General features: G+C 42.8%; 1 protein-coding gene across 1 annotated transcript in view; it reads right to left on the bottom strand.

Annotated features, from left to right (window-relative positions):
* The window catches only part of slit2 (slit homolog 2 (Drosophila)), a 503,804-nt gene extending 502,583 nt beyond the window's left edge, over positions 1 to 1,221 (bottom strand). Inside the window, exon 1 of the mRNA XM_068037597.1 lies at positions 941 to 1,221. Coding sequence (XP_067893698.1) covers positions 941 to 1,125 — 185 coding nt within the window. The 5' untranslated portion in view covers positions 1,126 to 1,221. The remainder of the gene's footprint in view (positions 1 to 940) is intronic.
* Positions 1,222 to 15,455: the final 14,234 nt, after the last annotated feature.

Below are 15,455 nucleotides of genomic sequence, written 5' to 3' on the forward strand. Positions count from 1 at the left end.
CCTACTCGAAGGCTTCAGGCACTTGCACAGAACGAACCGCTAAAATAAACTGCACCATTCCACCTTATATTCAAAGCAAAATACCCTCAACAATAAGGGGAGAGCTGCTGTAGGAAGAGCACAACTCTGGGGTCATCGCTTCTTTCTGTAGCCGCTATAAGATATTTTGTTTTAGGAACAGTTTTGAAACCTGCCCGGTCCCTAAGGAAGTTCATATTCCGGGTGACCGCTATGTAGGAACATGTCCTACCAGAGTTTAGCAACTAAATTTATACTGTTACGAGTGAACACATCAGCCAGATGTGCAATAAGGCGAAACTAAAACCGTTCGCGCGCGATTGATGTGTTATTTACAGAGCCTGACGGTCAGCAAGTAATAAGTGTGCATTCAAAGTGATTTCAGTATCGCATCTGACTTATTCGACACATCTCCCAGATGTTTGAGGCTGAGTCAAACAGACTCGTTCATTATCATCTCCGCTCTCTAATATTAACCAGCTCCCGTCTGTTCCCGAATGAGTGGCTCGAAGTCTTTCTTGTGGTGCTCGTCTCCTCAAACCTGTCACCGTGCAAGGACAATATATCAACCTCATGTAAAAATGAAGCTTTTCAGCCAAGATCCATACTCAGACCTGCTGGTTTCAAGGAGCTATTCAGCTCCTTCCTCTAGTCTCCTGTACTAAACAGGAGGCATGAGCAGAAATCAGTTACACACTGTGAAATGGACAGAGTCCCTGCTCAAGAAACACCTCTGCATCACATTTAAACACTACGGGAAAAGGCCAAGAAAAAAAATCACTGTCGCGAGTACTGTCTGCAGACTATTTCATTAATGGGGAAATACAAAATGCTGCATGCCAGCTATAAAGAAATTAAAAGCTTGCGATATATCTGAGAAATAAAGGCCAGGAATGGATGCTGCGATTGGGTTTGTACTTACAGTCTCTCGGTATTCCTCGGGATGCTTTTAGGAACCGAGCGTAGTCCCAGTCCATGACAATCCACAGCCGTCCCAGCACAGGTACAGTGATTCGGGCAAACTTGGCCAGCAACTTCTCTCCAAGTGTTCGTCCCGATTACAAGGAGAAACCAGGAGAAAATCCTCCAAAATCCAAACGCACTCATCTCTGCTTTTGGGAGAGGGAAAAACTTAGTTTCTTTAAAAAAATAAACACGGAAAGCTTAAAAAGGAACCCGAAGATGAATAAATTCGAGCTGTTGGTGTCAAATCCGCCTTCCAAGTGCAATCGATCCGCTCTCCCAACTTTTTTTTTCCCGCTGTCCCAATGCCTGGGTGTTGGTGTGTGCAGAGATTTTCGAAGCAGCGATCGCTCCAATCCCTGCAAACTCACAGAGACCAGTTCCCAGACAATAACACGTATCAACTGCGCCTTCTTTATCGCCACTATAGGAGGCTCCGGCTTCTCAACAAATGCAGCCAAACCAAATGAATTATCTTGTCACCGAATAGCTTCGGATCGTTCGAGCACAACAGCCCAGATGATTCAACAGACGGCGCCGCATACAACGCCAGATATTGATTTCCTTTCAAGCATCCATCAGGCTCTCACTGACAAGTCATGAGAATCACTGAGGATTTGGGGGAGAGATCATGCTCGCCCTGATTTACACACACTAGAAAAACTGGCTATCAATGTGCTTGTAATTGCTTAAAGTCCTGACAACCTGCCTTTTTTGTTCATTTAAGTCTAGATCCCAAGTAAACAAACAAGGAGTTATTTTTCTCTTTCTCCCTCCGGGAAGCTGATTGAGACCAGTTTTTTTTAAAATCTCTTATCTTCGCTTTGCCCAAAACACCTGAAGATAGGTGGGCAGTGAAACAAATGTTTGCATTCTTGCACTCTCAGCACCTCTTGCTCGTTGCATCAATCGCGACGGAGAGTTGGTAGATTTGAAAAGCAGGGTGTTCACAGAGAGAGAGAGTGGGAAGTCCTGGAGCAGCCCGGTGGAGTGTGTGTCCCTCTCACATGCTGCCTGCGAGCTGCTGCTAATGCTGGAAGCTCGCCTCTGCCGCCTTCGCCGCCCTTCCACACTCACAAACGCTGCAACATTCACCGCGCTCGGGCACGCGCTAATGTACCCGGCCCGCTGGTCACGCCCCTTCCCCCACCCGCCCTCCCATTGGATCCTGCAGGCCGGCTCATTAGCATACGGCGGCGACGCGGCACAAGCAACAATGGAATGAATGAAGAGGAAGGAGAGTCTGAGATCCTGAATGGGGTCCAAAAGTGATTGGCACAAATAGCGTTCATTCCTCAAATCGTAACCAACTGTCTCTTTCTCTGCTGTTCATTTCCCCCTTTTCTAACACTGCTGGAACAGGCAAACCCGCTCCCCAAATTAACTGAGTTTTAGCAACAACAAAAAAGTCGATTGACATGATAGCCCACTTCATAAACGCAATTCAGTGAGCTTACTGGCAAGATAATTCCTCACCCCGTGTCAATCAGCAACATTTTAGGTGTGAAACTGCATTCTTTACTGGGGTGGTGTCATTCCTTAAGTAAATGAATGAATTGTAAAACCCATTCTTTTGTTTGGAGACGACTGGGGCGTCAATTTTCCAAGAGTTGTGGCATACAGAAGTGACACAATGATGTCTTGTCACATAGATAACCACGGTGTGTTTGCAAACAGGAATATATTGGCAATAACCTCTTATAAAGGCGATGCTTATCATTGTTATATGTTATATATAATGGACACATTGACAGCACAAGGCTGCCAACAATAATATAAAATTTATAGATGTTCAAGAAAATCAGCAAAAATTGAGAGCTTCAAATCTGTACGAATCAGTCCTGCTCCCATATACTTAGGAAATGGAAGATGGTGTTGATTAATACTCTAATGCTTGGAAGCTTCCTTAAATTTCTACGCTTCTTAATATACTGTGGATAATTTGTCAAAGCATTGCTAAGTAAACTAGCTTTCCTCCTTTCCCAGCTGATTGTATCAGTTCTATGTATCAGTTTTATTTCACACCTTTGATTTATATAATTGTACAATATTAAATGCAACAATCTGACCGAGATGATGGGCTGAATTTTATATAGAGCCCTCGACGTTGGAAACTGTTGTGTGGGGGGGGGGGGGGCATGAAGATTGCTCCCGTTGAGGCCCGCCACTGACTCCGACACCGTGAGGGCCCGACCCGATCTCAATGGAGGTGGAGAGGCCTCATGGTGCCCCCGCATGCACAACCCCAACCCCACCACCGCTCGGTGACGGGACCATGATTTACATATTTAAATAAATTACCTCACCTGAATTAATGAAGGCCATTTTGCCTCCTGATTTGCGTCACCGATCTTCATTCCGGCAGCCGGCAATGCCATGACTTCGGATCCCCGTCCGGTGAAACGAGGCACGACTCCTGTGGGGAGGGGGGAGGAGGTACTTTTCTCAGTGCGGGAGGTGGGGAGCAGGGTCAAACTCTTTGGGTTCTTTGGGAGGATGGTGGGAAGGTGTTGAGGGTTAAAGTTTACGAACTTTGGGGGTGGAAGGTCACGTCGTCAAGGTAAGTATTTTGGGGGGTGTGCGGGCAAGGGAATTAAATGTAAGGCTATTGGGGGAGTGGGAGAGAGGATGGAAAAAATTTCAATTACTTTTATTACTGTAAAATGCAATATTCCTTTAAGAATTGAAATGGTCATTTGGGGCTCTAAGCCCTTTAAAAATGGTGCCGGCACCTGTGCAGTGGCGCTGGACGCCATTATCGGGGATGGCTCGCCCGCCCCTTCCATGTCATCGGGAAGGGCGGCTGCCCTGGCCATGCTAATGAGCCGTCATGTTTGGAATTGCGGTGGCTCTGCGAAGTGTGCCCCATGTGTGCAGGCCACCATTTTCTTGCCCGCCGCCTATTTTGGCGGCGGGGCTATAGAATCCATGACAACGTGTCCAGAGGAGGTGCCAATGGCAGAATAGTGAAGAGCTGCCGTTCAAAAGCAAAAACAAGAGAAAAACGAGTCTAAGGTTGAAACATTGCTTTTGGGTTAATGTAAGAACACTGATGTGCAAATTTGGTTCAGCACAAGGAAGGAAATTTGTGAAGCATTGGCATCATGGTAAGGGAATCAAAAGCAAAATACTGCAGTTGTTAGAATCTGAAATAAAGACAGAATTAACTGGATTAAAGGTTGATAAATCCCCTGGAACAGATGAGCTACATCCCAGAGTGTTGAAGGAGGCGTCTATAGAGATAACGGATGCATTGGTGGTTATCTTTCAAAATTCTATAGATTGTGGGAGGGTTCCTGCAGACTGGAAAGTAGCAAATGTAACTCCACTATTTAAGAAAGGAGAGAAAGAGAAAATGGGAAACTACAGACCTGCTAATTTGATGTCAGTAGTAGGGAAAATGTTAGAATCTATTATAAAGAATATGATAACTAGACACTTAGAAAATAATGATATGATTGAGCAGAGTCAACCTGGATTTATGAAAGGGTAATCATGCTTGACAAACCCTTTGGAGTTACTTGTAGTATAGATAAAGGAGAACCAGTGGATGTGGTGTATTTGGATTTTCAGAAGGCTTTTGATAAGGTCCCACACAGGAGGTTAGTAAACAAAATTAGAGCACATGAGATTGGGGGTAATATACTGGTATGGATCAAGAATTGTTTAACAGACAGAAAACACAGAGTAGAAATAAATAGGTCATTCTCAGGATGGCAGGCTGTTACGAATACATTTTTGTTCATTTTCTGTCGATTAACACCCTCTCTGCACTAATGCTTTGTCTTTCAGCACACCAATAACATAAGTTTGCCTTTGCTCCATGCCCTTCTGGTCAGTTATTCTCTGTGACCCTGTCCTATTAACACCTCCCCTTTTGTCATCTCTTGCCCCACCCCTGCTTTATTTGCTTAAAACCCTATTACATTTCTAACCTTTGCCAGTTCTGATGAAAGGTCACTGACCTGAAACATTAACTCTTCTTCTCTCTCCACAGATGCTGCCAGATCTGCTGAGTATTTCCAGCATTTCTTGTTTTTATTTCAGATTTCCAGCATCTGCAGTATTTTGCTTTTATTAAGACAAATGGTTTTAAGTACAGGAGTAAAGAAGTCTTGCTTCAATTGTATACAGCCTTGGTGAGTCTGCACCTGGAGTATTGTGTACAGTTTTGGTCTCCTCATCTAAGAAGGATATACTTGCCATAGAGGGAGGGCAACAGAGGTTCACCAGACTAATCCCTGGGATGGCGGGATTGTCTTATGAGAAGAGAGTGAGAAAAATGCGTTTATATTCTCTCGAGTTTCAAAGAATGAGAAATGATCTCATTGAAACTTACAAAATTCTTACAGGGCATGACAGGGTGGATGTAGATAGGATGGTGAGTCTAGAACCAGGGGACATAGTCTCAGAATAAGGGGTAGGCCATTTAAGATTGAGATGAGGAGGAATCTCTTCACTCAGTGGGTGATGAATCTTTGGAATTCTCTACTCCCAGAGGGTTGTGGAAGCTCAATCATTGAAGATATTCAAGAGAGAAATCGATAGATATCTGGATACTAATGGCATCAAGGGATATGGGGATAGCGTGGGAAAGTGGCGTTGAGGTAGATGATCAACCATGATCTAACTGAATGGTGGAGCAGGCTTGATGGGCTAAATGGCCTACTCCTGCTCTTATGTTCCTATGTTTCTATGCTGGAAATACTCAGCAGGTCAGGCAGCATCTGTGGAGAGAGAAATGTTCTGACAAAAAGTCTTTCTCCTCCGATGCTGCCTGAGCTGCTGAATATTTCCAACATTTTCTGTTTTTATTTATGGTAAGGGAGTCACTGGTCACTATGATGGTGTGGGGTGGGGGGTGGCAGGAGTGTGGGGTGCATTGTGTTAGGGGCTTAGTGGGATGGAGGTGTACTAATAGATTGGAGACAGACTAAAAGAGCACCCATTTTCAAAGAGTGTAACAAGTCAGATTCAAAACTACTGAACCAATAATTTCACATTAAAAAACTGTAAAATCATGGAATGAATTATCAGGAGTAAACTTAGAGGCCATCTGTATCATAATCCAGTATACTAGAGCCAGTGGGCTGGATTATCCCAGCCCCGTGGAGACAGCATTGGAGGCAGGGGTGCCGGGGATATAGTGGGGAGCTGTGTCAGGATTCCTGACTCCAAGGGCCTTTCCCAGAGGCAGGCTGGGAAGAGAGTTGGCTGTCCATTGCACGGGGCTGAGCAGCCAATTTGTCTACTTATGACCCCACTTAGGGGCCATTTTCGGTCGGCGCTGGGATTCTACAGCCGCCAGAGTGGTCCCCGCCATGTGCAGAGTCTGCCAGCTCACCTGAGGCACCCTCCCAGCATCAGGCCAGGGGACCATCAGAGCCAAAGGCTCCATGCTCCAATGACGAAGGCATGGGGATGAAAGGCCGCAGCCCCGTCCTTCACTGGTCCCGTGGAGAGGCTCCTCCACTGCATCCTGATGTCTCAACCAGCTTCGGGCCTCTTTATTTCATTAATTCTATGCAGGCGACCTGACATCATTGCAGACCCTCTGATTGGGCCTGCAGCCTTGAGAGCCCGTCCACCAACCTTAATAGGATGGTCAACATGGAGGTGGCCAATTAAGAGGCTGCATCCCGGAAGATTGCGCCGGTGGACACACTGATGATATGGGCACGCTTGGGGCTCCCATAGGATTCCAACGCCCACTGGAAAATCCAGTCCAATGTATATGGGAGTGGGGAGGGTGGAGAAATCATGCTGGCCAATATCTTTGAGTCTTTGATGAAGTGACTCTCTAAGTGAACTGTGGAAAGAACTAATGCTAACTAGATTTCTAAAAGTGATTTGACAAAGTTCCAAATAAAAGGCTATTAATTGACCTCAAAGCTGTAGAAATTCGATTAAACATTTGGGAATGGGCAAAACATTGGCTGAAAGGTAGAAACCTACACATACTCGTTAGATGAGTTGTGTCAGGGTGAGGAGTAGTTCCTCACGAATTGTTATCTTGGACCTCCATTGTTTCTAATTTATATCAATGACTTGGATTCAGAAACTCAATGCACATTAGACAGATATGCAAACTAGACAGGCTCGGAGGACACAGCTCTAAAAATGACAGAATGGATTAGACAAAATATTCAAGTGGGCAGAACAATAGCAGTTGAAATTTAATGTGGACAAGTGTAAAGTCCTAGGCATCTTAGTAGGCTCCACATCCAACATGTTTAGCTGCTGCAGAACAATTAACAAAATTAATAGAACACTGAACTAAATTTTCCAAAAGAGTAGAATACAAGTCAGAGTAAGTCATGTTCAAACGATATAAGTATTCTGGTCAAACCATGTCCTGATCATTGTGCCTAGCCTGTTAATCAAGTCATAGAGAGATATTCTCAGATAGGTGGCATTACAGAGAAGAACCATCAGGTTTTGCCTTAGTGTACCTGAGTTAAGAGGAAAGACTGAGATAGTTGAGCCTTTGAGTCTTGAAAAGAGGCACCTTAGAGGTGATCTTATAGAAATATATATGATTATAAACAGTAGGAAAAAGTAAATCCTGGGCACACAGACTCAAACTAGTAAAAGCCAAACTTAGAACTCATATCAAGAGGGTTTCCTTTACACAAAGTGATCAACAAATTGAACAGATTTCCGGTTAGAGTAGTGGAGGCAAAAGCTCTGGAAAAAATTGAATGACACAATGGGGGACTACGGGGCCTTTCTGCATTGCTGAACTAAGATGGGTCAAATGGCCCTCCTCATCTGCAATTATATTTGTAAAAGTGGGAGGCAGCAGCACCAGCAACAAATATGGAGACTCAGCAAAAACTGGGTCTTCGTTGCCGGTGGTTATAAGCAGGGTCAGTAAGTTTGTAATCTGGCATGCCAGTGGCAGTGTGACAGCCACATGCCAGGAGCCAATGACACTGTAATAATGTAAAAGCTCCTTTACTCAAAGCCTTCTGTTTGGGAAGCAGACACTCAATCACAGTAGTTACTGATCTACTGCAAGCTATTTATTAATGTTGAATTATGTGCTGTCTAATACCTCCTACTTTACTTTAACTGGGTCTTCACAGGTTTGGCCATAGCAAATTTACCATTATGTTGCTGCCAGCTGTTGCTACATGCTGGGAGCTGGTGAGACTAGCATGGCAGCACAGTAATGTAGATCCTATTTTATACTGGTGAAAGCCAAACAATTCACTTATACTACACACTCGAGTGTACAACAAACATCAGAGTATAAACCAGCAAGATTAAAATGATAATTATACATATTTGTTGAATACAAATCGTTTGTACATGCTTGCCAAATTACCACAAGTTAATTTCAGTGACTAGAATTTTAGTGGTAGAATTAATTTTGTATATCTACTGAGATATTATGATAAGCTAATGGATAAACAGCCTACAAAGGCAGATTTCCAACTGGTTTATGAAAAAGGAGCATTCTAACAAATTCCAGAGCTCAGTGCCATTACAGGTTAATGGTTATGTTGTATAATGAAATTAATTGATCAAATCTGTTTTACTTAAATGCTTTGTTCTCAACACTTTGTGGGACTGTAATATTACAGTTTGAACAGATATCCCCAAATATTTTCTTATTTTTTTTCTTGTACCATAAATCTACAAAATGTTTTGGCTAAGGTGAGCAAAAGGAATCTAGCTGAGATGCATTTTTATCATTTTACATGACTGCAGTATTTCATTTCAAGTGCCATGTATTGATTTAACTTTTGATTTGATGATTTTATAATGTAAGCCATTGTGTGTTATTTAATATGTGCCAATAGCCTTTTTGACCCCAGTAACTTAAAAAAACACTTTCCTGCAACCACTGAAAAATGTCCATAAATCTTGCTGTAGCACAGCATAGGTAGTTCTCCTGGTTCCCACTTGTCATGTGGAGGAATTCCAATTATCTGCATTTGAAATTCATATGATCCTAGGACAGACATGGGTTTCCACCAGAGTACACTCTTTTTCAGCATTACAGACACTTAAGGATATTCCAAGCCAGCCATCTGTGGGCATACTACAATCCAGAGTTTGCACTACATTTCTACGTAATGACCCAAAGAAAGTAGCAACTTCTAATTGTTTATTGTTTATCTTCCCATATTTACTCCACATAGTGACAACAAGGAAGAATTTTTGGAAAATTATTGTTTCAGAAGTAATTATTTGAATGAGCATTTTTAATATCAAAAGCATAAGTTGTGTTCATGTCTACATATGAATGTGTCTGCATGTGTACCTTTGCGTCTGCTCACGTTTGTGTTTTGCATATGTGCTTGCGTCTATTTGGATGTAACTGTGTGTATGTGTGTGTCTTTGTCTGCATACCTGTGTAGCTGTATCTGTGCATGCATGTGTCTGTGCTTAGGGGTGTGTATCCGCATGTACATGTGCCTGTCTGCACGCATGTGTCTGTGTTTGCATGTATGTGTCTGTATCTTCATGTGTACGGGGACAAAGTGGAAATGCAAGCTCCATTAGAATGTAGCAGGAACAAAATGATGTTGGGGACAGGTTTATGCTGTGTCTATGATGATGGTGTTGGGGGTAGGGGCAACGGGTGTGGAGGGTGCTACCTCCTAGCAGAAGCTTAAGAGTGGAGCTAGGTGAAGAATGGAAGTAGTTCATCTTCACGTACTTCTTGATCAGGGAATGCTAACGAGTTTCAGGGTGTGGAAAGAAAAATAACAGTGCTATAAAGATTACTTATTTAACTGACAACTTTCTTATATTTCAAGGATGATTTTATATGAATATTCCATCAGCACATTCTATTTGTTGCATCATGTACAAATTCTCAGCTGAGTATATTCTAATAAAAGGGGAAAAACCAGATTATTCTACTTTAAGGAAATGCACACACTTTGAAAGTAAGTAAACTATAATATTCATTTTTTAGACGCACATGTCCCAGGAGCAGAATTCTCATGGAGTTTGAACAAGCCCACCAAATTCTTTTGGCTAACAGTTAGCATTTTAAGACCACTCTCCCTTTGGTACAATGGCCTGTTATGTTGCATGCGTAAAGATGGACATAGCCTCGACTTCAGTTGGCTCGAGTCATCTTTGTTCAATTTTGGGTTTTCCAACTTTTCTGAGACTTCTTGTTTCCCTCCAATTTCCATCCCTTCTCCTACAGGCACCAACTCGTGCTGGAATGTAGTTCACAGCCATTGGCCACCCTCTGTGGTGTCCACTAAGTGGCTAAAGTTCACATGCTTACCTAAACAGTGGATGGCAGCAAACTATTCCATCCTGGCAGTGTGCATTAGTCTCAAGATAATCAAACCCTAGCCTCTCTTTACCTGACATCTCACACTCACAATTGCTGGATAATGACTAGCAGCAGGGGCCCTGGTTGGTGATTCCCTATCCCTGGATTGCAGAAGTCAGTTGTGTTGACCTACATTTGCCATGTCCAAGATCAGTTCAGACAGTGTATTCTGGGAATTAAAGGCAGTCCTGGTCTGTATGGCTCAAAGCATACTGGCTAGCACATTTACTATCTGGAGAGACAAGCTATTCTAGGAATCTTCCACCAACAGATTATAATTGATGCAAGGTTTTCAATTTCCCTGTGAGATCCAATGAATAAAATTCAATATCAGTGCAGGTCAAGTCATATGGTGAAATAACACTTCAATTTACATCATGCAATTCCATCAGTGGAAATGCTCACCATCTGGGAACCCACTATTAACGAAAACAAACTGATCCAGGACAGAATTATTCTCCCATCTCCCAAAAATCAATATATAATACATATAGAATACACCATCATAAAGAAGATAAGGAACAGTTTGTTTCAAGGGTGGAAAACATCTTACTTTCAGATGTCATTGACAAATTCCTCATGCCTCATTCTTATATCCTATTCAGTTATCTGAACCCTTTGATATGTTTCTCTTTACCAAACTTATTCAAAGCTGTCTTAGAATCATGTAATGATACAGCACAGAAGGAATTAATTCAGCCCATCTTTCCTCTGCCAGCTATTTGAAAGAGCTATCTAATTAGTCCCATTCCCCTCCTCATTCCCCATATCCTGCAATTTTTTCCCTTTTCAGGTATATATCCAATTCCCCTTTGAAGGATAACATTGAATCTGCCTCCCCCGCCATTTCAGGCAGTGCATTCCAGAACATTCCCATACATTAATGAAAAGGAACACACCAGTAATCACATTTCTAGCGTAGACTTTTATTGTAGAATTACCAGAGTTTACAAAGAATGCAGTTATTGTGTTAAACTGAGTTACATTTGGAACTGATACATATTGATATCTGAATAAAAAATACCTATATGTTTTCAGTTTATGGAATAGATGATTGAGCATTGGGGTCCTTCCATGCTTCACTTGTACTCCCAAACTACAGCTCAGTGAACTTAACAGTGAATTTGCTTGCTTTATTGTGACCAGTCAACATTACTGATCAAATCTGACTTTCCAAAACTATTTCACAATTATGTAGATCAGCCATGATCTCATTGTTAGGCAGAACAAGCTTGAGGGGCTGAATGGCCTAATTGATTTCCAATGTTTGTATACGAGTTATTTGTACTTAGTTATAATGATCAAACAGCATTGTAATGTTCAAATTTGCAGCAGTTCCCTTTCAATGTTTCATCGCCAGGAAGGAATTTCACAGCTCATGCAAATACCGAATGACCAAGCAGTCGCTGAAAACCACATTTCTGCACTTCTACTGATGAAAGCCCATCAAGAAGTGGTACCAAATGATACATACTAGTGAAGCTGGCACATGCTGAGATTTGCAGCCAGCTCATGAGTTTACAGATAATGGTGTTTATGTTGCTTCTCTGGGGGCTCTGCAGATCTCCTATTGACCTAAGTGTGGGAAATCAAGAGAACCTCTATGAAATTTCCAAGCCTGTCGCCTCAAAATTGCAAACTATATCCACGATACAGACTCTCACACGAGAGGAGCACAATTGCTGGAAAATTGTGAGCACAAAAATTAGCCATAATGACTTCCAGATCCAACTGTTTGATCTCCGCCATTCCCTGATCTGTTTCACAATTTCAGGGCTTATAAGTGAAACAAAATCAGAAGCAGTGAGGAAACACTTGTTACATTAATGTGCCATGAAATGAAAAATGTTTATTGATTGTAAAACTGGGGAAAGAGCCGATTCATGATGCTAACCTGTGTGCATTTTAACACTTATCCTGGTTCCCTGTCCCCCGGAATCAACTAATCAATGGAGGAGAATTACAGATGTTTTACTGTATTGCCAACCATTTAGACATTTATGACGAATGTATTTGTGTTGTTTGTTGGCTTTAGAATTGCACTGTTGTTTTTCTGCAAGTAAAAACCATAAAATCAGTTCTGCTCCATGGTTTCATTAGTGCCGCTCTCTGGTGCACAGAAATGCAGGAATTCGCATGTAGTGATCAACCAGATATAACAATCAAAGGGAAGCGTGCTCAAATTGATCATTATAACTGAGTTTCACATAATTGTAACACACCCTGTTTAGTCTATGCAGTCAGGTCAGTGTTGCATGAATTTTACTTGTTAAGCATTTAGTTGCTTTCTTGAATGGGGACATTGCTTTATAGATTGGGTGATTAAGTTACCAGTGGCACTTGCATAATTACTTTCCTTGTCCAGTGAATACAGTAGGAGCACAAATTTGGATGCAAAAAGTCAGCCTACATTCAGCAAAACTTTCAGCATTTTTCCTGTCCTCTAACATCCCCATTTTAGTAACTGGCACCAGACACAGGAATAGTTCTTGTATACAATCTGGAGAACTTTTTTGATGAAACAGGTTTGCTTAACAACGTGTGACTAGTACCAGGGCAAGCCAGTTTTGAATGCCTGCAGAGTACATTTTTTTTTTGTAGGTTTTCAAATTTCAGTGTAACTCAACACCACAACTGACTTTTACTGCGCTGCCTCTAACATTTACCACACCGCAGGCAGATCATGAAAAAGGAAATGTACATCTGCACTTTTCAAATAGATTTTCAAATAGATAAGTGGTTCAATCTGTACCATAGAATGCATGTTTGAATCTCAGTTTTGAATGGCAGTTGAACTCAGTAAATGGTTGGCATCCTTCCATCTATGAAAGATGATAGACATGCAGCAAACAATCTATTTAGGTGGGGTGGCTTCTCTTGGTGCATCTTTGCTGATGGCTGTGAAGGCCAATCCTTGAGAGGCAGGTTCTGCAACAATGCCACACATGAAGCTGCCAGCTGACGCTGTGAGTTGTTGTTTTTGACATTGGCACCTGTTGCCAAGTTGCTGTCGCAACTGGTCATCGTGATAGTGCACACCAGTCGACAGGCTCTTTCGCCAGCTAGTGACTCTCAAGTGCAATTGTTGACATTTAGTGTCTTCATGTTCAAGCTTGCAAGTATTCTTGAAGCAGAGCTTTGGGAGCCCCACTGGTCATCTGGCCCTGGCTACCTCATCATACAGAAGATCCTTGGGTGTGCGACAGTTTTCCGTCCTGCGGATGTGTCCGATCCAACAAAGCCGCCTCTGTTTGATTACTGCCAACACACTTGGGAGCTCTACCTTTGAGAGGACTGCCACATTTGTGATTGTGTCCTTCCAGGATATACACATAATGCACTGCAGACTGTGAAGATGGAAATTATTAAGCTTCTTTTCCTGGTAACTGTAAGTCGCCCATTTTTCACAGCCATATAGCAAGGTGCTAAGAACACAGGCCTTATAAACCATCAGCTTGGTCCTCAGGGTCAGCTTGGTGTTATCCCATGCGCATTTCACAAGTTGGCCAAAGGTGGTAGCTGCTTTCCCTATGCGTGTTTCGAGCTCTGCATCAAGGTACAGATTGTCTGTCACCATAGATCCACAGAAGCAGAATTTGTTAATCACTTCCAGTGTAGTGTTATTTAGTGTGATCGGGGCAGAGATGCAACATGTTGTCCCCTGACCATGGTTTTCTTGATGCTTATAGTCAAGGACAACAAGTTACAGGCATGGGAGAGACAGTCCATGATTCTTTGTAGCTGAGTTTCCCTGTGAGCGGCTAGCACAGCATCATCTGTGCAGAGGAGTTCTCTGATCAAAACGTGATGTGTTTTTGTCTTCGCTTTCAGCCTTGATAGATTGTAGAACTTGCCATCTGATCTAGTGTGCAAGTAGACGCCTTCCGTATCTGCAGGGAAGGCAAAGATCAGGAGCATGGAGCAGAAGATGCCAAACAGAGTGGGGACTAGGACACAACCCTGTTACACACCATTCTTCACTCCCAAACTGTCAGAAGTGGAACCATCAAACTGTACAGTGTACTGGAAGGAGTGGATGAGATTGAGGAGCTTCAGTGCACAGCCAATTTTTTCCAAAATCTTGTAGAGCTCTGCTCTGCTGACGGTGTCGAATGTCTTAGTGAGATCTATGAAAGCAAGGTAAAGGGGTATACTCTGTTCCCTACATTTCTCTTGTAGCTGGCTTATGGCGAAGATCACATTCACAGTAGATCTGCTGACATGGAAACCACACTGGGCTTCCGGGTACACTCAGTTTGCAAGTAAATGGAGTCTTTTAAGTATGATACTAACAAAGGCCGTCCTCGTGACGCTAAGGAGTGAGAAATCCCTGTAGATGTTGCAGTCTCCTCTGTCACCTTTGCTTTTGTATAGTGTCACGATTTTGGCAACACATGTCTCCTTTGGAACAGAGCCTACTTTGCAGCAGGGAAGGAGACGGTCATAAATGTGGGAATAGATGGGACTTTCCGTGCTTGAGCAGTTTAGCTGGGATTCCGTCCTTGCCCGGTGCCTTTCTGTTCGCTAGGTGGTCTATGACCTTCTCGAGCTCCAGTGTTGCGGGTTCTTCATCTAACTCATCCTTGACAGGAATTTGCGGGAGAGCATCGAGCGCAGATTTGGGAGATGTCCGACTCACATGAATACAGTTCACAGTAGTGTTCAGCCCAGAGGGACATCTGTTTACTTTGTCAATGAGTACTTCACCATCTGCTAACTTCAGGGGAGCAACTTTGGTGATGACAGGGCTAAGCGCCCTCTTGATCCCTTCTAGATTTCCTTTGTTACAGGCAGTTTGGATTTTTTATATAAGCTGATCCAGTGTTTGTTCGCGCAGTATCTCCCTCTCCTTTGCACAACTGTCTTGGCCACTTTCAGATCATGCAGTGTCTTAGCTGTTGGGTTTATGTTGTGCATCATGTAGGCTATGATTTTTGCATCAATGACAGATATCATATCAGCTGAGTAGGTCTCAAACCAGCCGTTGTTGTGGGTTCTCCCTTTATCAAATGATGTTTCTGCTGCTTCATAGGTGATTGAGCTCAGTGACATCCAAGTTTCATCAATGCCAGCATTGGTGCTTCCTGTTAAGGCTTTGGTGGGTAGCAAGTGTTCGAGCGACAGTGCAGAGTGCTGGTGTTTGGTATCATTGCTTATGCAAGGGATG

Source organism: Heterodontus francisci, chromosome 1, assembly GCF_036365525.1.
Source record: "Heterodontus francisci isolate sHetFra1 chromosome 1, sHetFra1.hap1, whole genome shotgun sequence".
NCBI lineage: Eukaryota > Metazoa > Chordata > Chondrichthyes > Heterodontiformes > Heterodontidae > Heterodontus > Heterodontus francisci.